The sequence below is a fragment of the Garra rufa genome, chromosome 6, assembly GCF_049309525.1.
Source record: "Garra rufa chromosome 6, GarRuf1.0, whole genome shotgun sequence".
Lineage (NCBI taxonomy): Eukaryota > Metazoa > Chordata > Actinopteri > Cypriniformes > Cyprinidae > Garra > Garra rufa.
In genome coordinates, this window is record NC_133366.1 from 32,427,829 (window position 1) to 32,434,758 (window position 6,930).

A 6,930-nucleotide genomic window follows, 5' to 3' on the forward strand; every position below is an offset into this window, starting at 1 on the left:
AAAAGGGGTATTTAAATAGTATTAAATAGTTGATTTCAAAACAAAACTAAATGATAAAAATATAAATTTTATAGAATTTTAAGAAGAACCATTTTAAAGAGAAACAGATTTCAGTTTTGTTTTGTTTTGTTTTGTTTTGTTTTGTTTTGTTTTGTTTTGTTTTGTTTTGTTTTGTTTTGTTTTGTTTTGTTTTGTTTTGTTTTGTTTTGTTTTGTTTTGGCAAATGGTCTTTTACCATCCAGTCTGCTGACTTGGAAATATCAGTATCACGATCATGGCATCATGTGTTTTTGTCTATTACTGGTGCAGTAAATATGCACTTACCCTCATCCCAATAATAGGTCTCACATTGGGCCAGCATATTTTCAACATAAAGGTATATATTCATATATTCACCTGTTTCTGTTTCTGGTTAATGTAGGTTGTGGTTATGGTACTGGAGTCTACAGGTGACACAGCCTTGCAGATGATGGTCAAACTTCTCAAGGCATTCTGGCAAACCGGCCTAATAACTCTGGACCAGATGAACAGGGTTTGTACTAAAGTTTTTTTGTGTGTTTTTATTTATTTATTTTTTGTAACTACCATGGTGGTTCTTGGAAGTTGTAGTTATTCTTGGAAGTCTTTTGAAGTTGTGATGTAATGGAACATCTGAGTAGTGTGTGTGTGTGTGTGTGTGTGTGTGTGTGTGTGTGTGTGTGTGTATACCAGAGGTTGCGTTAGACTTTAACATGGTCTGTCATTTTGACAGTTGGGGTCGGAAAAATCATCTATTACCTGTGATTTTAATTTTCATATTTTAATTATTATAACACATTTAATTGCTTTTACTTTTTGTTGACATTTTCATTTTTAATTATGAACCTACAGGATGACAGCGCAGTGTTTAAAAACAACAAAATGCACTAGAGCTGGGTAAAAAAAAAAAAAAACGACTTGTCGATTTCAATAGATTCTTAGTTTAATGAACCAATATTGGTTCTTAAATCCTAATCGATCTTTTGGTCTATGCTGTTTTCAGTTGATGAATGAACAGTACATAGTGCGCCCACCATCCAATAAATTGCCATAGGCTGAGCTCTGTGCTTAGTTACTTTTGATATAAAACAAAGTCTCAGATTTCAAATTCTTTTCGTTTCATTAGGAAATTCAAGCAATAAATACCATTTTGGCACTCTTTAATTTGGCGTGATAGATCGATAGATAGCTAAAGTGGGTAGGCTACTCACCTGTGCGTCATCAAACGCATAGCAAAAGATTTGTGACAGTTTCATTTTTTTTGGCTTTTGGTTTTTTTTTTTGTGTAAAGCATCAATTAGACATTCCAAAAATGTAGCTTCAGCAAGAAATATTTAGTTTGATTCAACATAAAAATTATTACATACACTATATTGCCAAAAGTATTCGCTCACCCATCCAAATAATCGGAATCAGGTGTTCCAATTACTTCCGGGTCGCTCTCAGGAGCTCAGTGAATTCCAGCGTGGAACTGTGATAGGATGCCACCTGTGCAACAAGTCCAGTCGTGAAGTTTCCTTGCTCCTAAATATTCCACAGTTAACTGTCAGCTGTATTATAAGAACGTGGAAGCATTTGGGAACGACAGCAACTCAGCCACGAAGTGGTAGGCCACGTAAACTGACGGAGTAGGGTCAGCAGATGCTGAGGCGTATAGTGCGAAGAGGTTGCCAACTTTCTGCAGAGTCAATCGCTACAGACCTCCGAACTTCATTTGGCCTTCAGATTAGCTCAAGAACAGTGCGCAGAGAGCTTCATGGAATGGGTTTCCATGGCCGAGCAGCTGCATCCAAGCCATACATAACCAAGTGCAATGCAAAGCATCGGATGCAGTGGTGTAAAGCACACTGCCACTGGACTCTAGAGCAGTGGAGACGCGTTCTCTGGAGTGACGAATCACGCTTCTCCATCTGGCAATCTGATGGACGAGTCTGGGTTTGGCGGTTGCCAGGAGAATGGTACTTGTCTGACTGCATTGTGCCAAGTGTAAAGTTTGGTGGAGGGGGGATTATGGTGGGATTATAACTCTGAATGCTTCAGCATACCAAGACATTTTGGACAATTGCATGCTCCCAACTTTGTGGGAACAGTTTGGAGCTGGCCCCTTCCTCTTCCAACATGACTGTGCACCAGTGCACAAAGCAATGTCCATAAAGACATGGATGGTCTGGTGTGGATGAACTTGACTGGCCTGCACAGAGTCCTGACCTCAACCCGATAGAACACCTTTGGGATGCAGGGCTCACAAAATCGCTAGCCCGACGTCCCGGGGCTATTGTGTTTTCCAGTCGGGCTACCAAAATGTGTCACTGGGCTGCCCGACGGGCTATCATAAAGTTGACGGCTCCTGCATGTCCTTAAAAAACCCTCAATTTAGTTGTATCAAATTTAAGGCCATAAAAAGTTTTAAATATGTTAAATAGTATAAGAAAATTCTTAATTATAATTTAGGAGGTCTTACATTTGGGGACGGAAAGACGAGAATAGCGATAGGGCTGGATTAAACTTCAAAAGGCAATGATGTCATTGAATAAATATGCACGCTGCACGTTTCAATGTCAAAACGCGGACTGATTTCTTTATATGAATTTATCTGAGGCGAACCGACTGTCCATTGCACAGGACTAAGACCATTGCAGTAAAAGAGAACGCGGACACTGTTTTTTGTTTGTTTGTTTGTTTTTACCGCTGCCGCACACACCTGAGGCGAGCACGCGCACACACAGAGAGAGAGAGAGAGAGAGAGAGAGAGGCGCAATTCAGACGATTCACAGATTGATTCCTCTTTAACTTAACTTTGTTATGTGTGTTTCCATTCAAAGAGATGTTTAAATACCCGTTTTGGTATTCTGGTAAACACAGTCGGTTATGACTTCAGTGAACCGAAACAGCTGAGAAAGAGATGCGTGCCAGTATTCGGTTCATGCATTTGGCCTTAAAGAGACAGCATCCTATAAATACCTGCATTGAGAAGCACTAGTTATTTTGCAATAAATTATTAAATGTCTGCACCTGAATACTAGTGTTATTGATTTTATTAGTAACTTTATGCTGTATTCATCTACACTTGTCATTTGTGTAATTGTTGTTTTGTGACTTTATTAGTTCAGCTAGTAGTTTTTGCTGTGGATTAGAAGTACTTAAAGCATTCAGTAATTATTAAAAAACAAACTTTTTTGGTTTTGTTTGTTTTTTGCTAATCCGAAAAATTGATTCCAATCCTACTCATACTGTTCATTTTACTTGTGCAGCTCTTAAAATGGGTAATAAATTGCCTTAAATTGATATTTAAAAATTCTGCAGATACACTAAATAGTGAAATAAAATTCATTCCTTGATATTTGTTTGTATTTGTGTATTGAAAACATTTTTCATTGACATTTACCCCCAGTTTCACAGACAAGGCTTAAAACTAGTCCTAGATTAAATGTAAATCTGAGCTGTTTCAACTGAAAGAAACTTGGACTGACTGATCTTAAAATATATCAGTGCCTTTGTTTTGTCTCCAGATGCACACCAGTAGGCCTTTAGTTTCTTTTCTAAGTCACGGTTATAAAAATTACTTAAATGTCCTAATCCTGGTTTAGGCTAAACCCCATCTAAAAAACCGGGCCTTAGACTCCTATCTGATTTTCTATATTAAAAAGAAAAAAATATATGTATATTTTTTTATTTGGGCTAGTTAAATTATTTTCGGGCTACCAAAATCTGAAGAGTACCTGCCCGAAGGGCTACCAGAGATTTTGAAATTTTGCGAGCCCTGGGATGAATTTGGGATGAGAGCCATTCTGTGGTGATCAGTGTGTGACCTCACAAATGCGCTTCTGGAAGAATGGTCAAAAATTCCCATAAACACACTCCTAAACCTTGTGGACAGCCTTCCCAGATAAGTTGAAGTTGTTATAGCTGCAAAGGGTGGACTGATGTCAAATTGAACCCTATGGATTAGGAATGGGATATCACTTAAATTCATATGCGAGTCAAGGCAGGTGAGCGAATACTTTTGGCAATATAGTGTATTTTCTTTTGGACCATGAGGGTGAGTAAATGATGACAATTTTAATTTTTGTGTGGATGAACTATACCTTTTAATAAGTTTTATTATTATTTCGGTGGATATATAAAATTTATTTTTAATGGAATGATAATCTAAATCAGCGGTGACCACACTCAGTCCTGGAGGGCCGGTGTCCCACAGAGTTTAGCTCCAACCTTAATCAAACACACCTAAACCAGCTAATCAAGGTCTTAATAGGTATACTTGAAACTTCCAGGCAGGTGTGTTGAGGCAAGTTGGAGCTAAACTCTGCAGGACACCGGCCCTCTAGGATCAAGTTTGGTGAGCCCTGCTCTAAATAATAAACTAAAACTGGCAGTAGGTTGTGGTAATTGTCTTAAGTCATCGAGTCATTTATTCATTGATTTGATTTGTTCAAATGGCTGATTCATTCAGGAGTGAAGTAAATAGTTCTCTTTATGAATGATCCAGTGGTTCGTTAGGCTTGTTCGATTTGAAGATCAGCACCATCAGATCAATCGTTGTGTGACATCAAAGTAGAGTAGATGACTCCATGCTTTTGAATCACTCTTCCAGTACTTTGATGGTTATACCCATTGACAACAAAATGTATATAAAACACAAAAGGAGATAGTAGATGGACATGTATATTACCCTCTTACCTAATACACATTCTAGTCAACACCAGATGACTAAAAAGGTAGTTTTTCCAGTCATCCCCAAATTATGCGTCTGTTAATCTTTGACCCGTGCTTGTATTCAAAACAGTTTGCTTGTAACATCAGCAGAAGTTTGTCAGTGACAATTGTTTTTTGACAACCCTGCAAAGGACAATCTAAAAGCCACTATTATTGTAATTGTGAGCAAGAAACATACAGCTCTGTAGCGAGAAAGTATATTTTATTTATTTATTCATTAATTAATTAATTTATTAACTTTCCCCATTTTAAAGCTAGCTTCTCATAATAGCATCTTTTAAATCAATAATCAAATTCCAAAGAATTCAGTACGTAATTTGACCAGATGGTTGACATGGTTGCCAATGTTTTTCGTACAGAGACATGAATGTGATTTGTTTGTGAGAGGTTTAATTGGTTTGTGTTTTACACAGGGCTTCCAGCGTGTATATGATGAGCTGCCAGAGATCAACCTGGATGTGCCTCATGCTCAATCCATTATGGAAACCTTTGTGGACCTTTGTTACCAGGAGTCAGTCATCACTAAGCATCTGAGAGATTCTTGTCCAACCAGGTCAGAGACTTGTGTTTTTCCTCTTAACTAATGTTCTGTCATATGTAAAGACTAGAGAATATGAATTTTGTATTTGTTACCGTCTGCAATGTAATGGTAGTTCTGTTCCTGTAAACACTAGCGTTATAACAGATGTGTTCTTGTGGCCAACAGGGGGCGTAAGCGCTTTGTGAGTGAGGGCGACGGAGGGATTGTGAAAAGCTAGAAGAATCGGGAGAGCTTCTGCAGGCCCCTGATGCTGAGCAGGCTGGGATCTCCTGCACTTCCCTAGGAATCTGTCTCCACTGTCTTCATTGCTCATGCTCCGAGTACACAGAAATATTCAGCCTCAGAAACGATATCATCTTGTAAAAGAGTGACAACTGAGAAATGCTGTTCTCTCCTCTATTACAGGCTTTGTTTCCTTTTGTTTGTGAATTAATGTGCGATTACATGCAGCGTAAGCGCTGCAGTGAAAGAAGGAAGTGGGGAAATCAGCAGCTTCAGATGGCCGTGAAATACAGTTTTGGTTGAGGGATTAATGTTGCTTTTTTCAGCTTAAATTGTTTTTTGTTGTTCACAAGTGTTCACTTGTTAAGTGTTCACAGTGGTCTCTCAATGTTTTGCTTTTTTTTTGCAATGTAATACATAAAAATATGGAGCACGTAAACTAATGTATTAAATAAATTGTACTATTCAAATGAAGTGCTTAATCAAACTGTTGGGCCAAAATACAATATTTTATGAAGCGATTGGGGTCACTTCTATTGGTTTTAATTTTATTGCATGTTTATCTTCAAATTTGTCTTATTATTGCATAAAGAAACCATACCCACGTTTATAGATTCACAAGGTTCTGGGAGATTGTTTGGTTAACTACAGACTGTTTTTGGTTATTCGTGATTTATACCTAATGTATGATTAAAAAAAAAATTATAATAAGTTTCTGGCTAGTTTTGACATCAAGAAGGACTTATGTATGTTTTAGCTGCCAAAGAATGGAGGAGAGAGCATCATCACCTCTCAGTCAGGCTGATGCCTGTGAGACAGTCTCCCATTTTCATAGCAGCCGAAAGTTTTGTACCTCTCTGTTTGAAGGTAATGTTCAGAACAATCATTTTAATTCTCAGTCCATTTGTTTATTTGGATAAGGAAAACTGGTTAAATTGTCAATACAGCGTTAACAATTTAAAAAAAAAAAAAAGTATGTGTATCATTTTTGAAGTGGTAAACTTTTCAACAAATGACCACCTGTTTCAATCAACACTTGTGGTTACAATTGTATGATGGGAAGAAATTACAAAATTTAACCAAAAGTACTTTTGTACATGCAGTCAGTCTTTGTATCTGTTGATGGGACACTTTTTCAAAGCAAAAACATTATTTTTGTCAACCAGCAATTCCAGAGTTCCAGCGTTAAATAGATTTTGACACTAATTTCAATAAAAATTCATAATGCTCATATTCATGTTTTTTTTTGTGTGTGTGAATTTTTATTTATTTTTTTCATGTCTTGGGGTTTGCTGTAGTTTCCCTGCTGAAAAAAAAAAAACAGCTAATACCAGCCTAGGCTGGTTGGCTGGTCTTAGCTGGTTTAAGCTGATCTCCCAGCCTGGTTAGGCTGGGAAAGTGGCCAAAACCCCTCTAAAACCAGCCAACCAGCC

General features: G+C 37.6%; 1 protein-coding gene across 1 annotated transcript in view; it reads left to right on the top strand.

The window, feature by feature from the left end:
- Positions 1 to 6,730, top strand: part of pdcd4a (programmed cell death 4a) — a 22,389-nt gene extending 15,659 nt beyond the window's left edge. Inside the window, exons 7-10 of the mRNA XM_073842636.1 lie at positions 310 to 376; positions 422 to 532; positions 5,148 to 5,287; positions 5,441 to 6,730. Of these exons, the coding sequence (XP_073698737.1) occupies positions 310 to 376; positions 422 to 532; positions 5,148 to 5,287; positions 5,441 to 5,492 (370 nt within the window). The 3' untranslated portion in view covers positions 5,493 to 6,730. The remainder of the gene's footprint in view (positions 1 to 309; positions 377 to 421; positions 533 to 5,147; positions 5,288 to 5,440) is intronic.
- Positions 6,731 to 6,930: the final 200 nt, after the last annotated feature.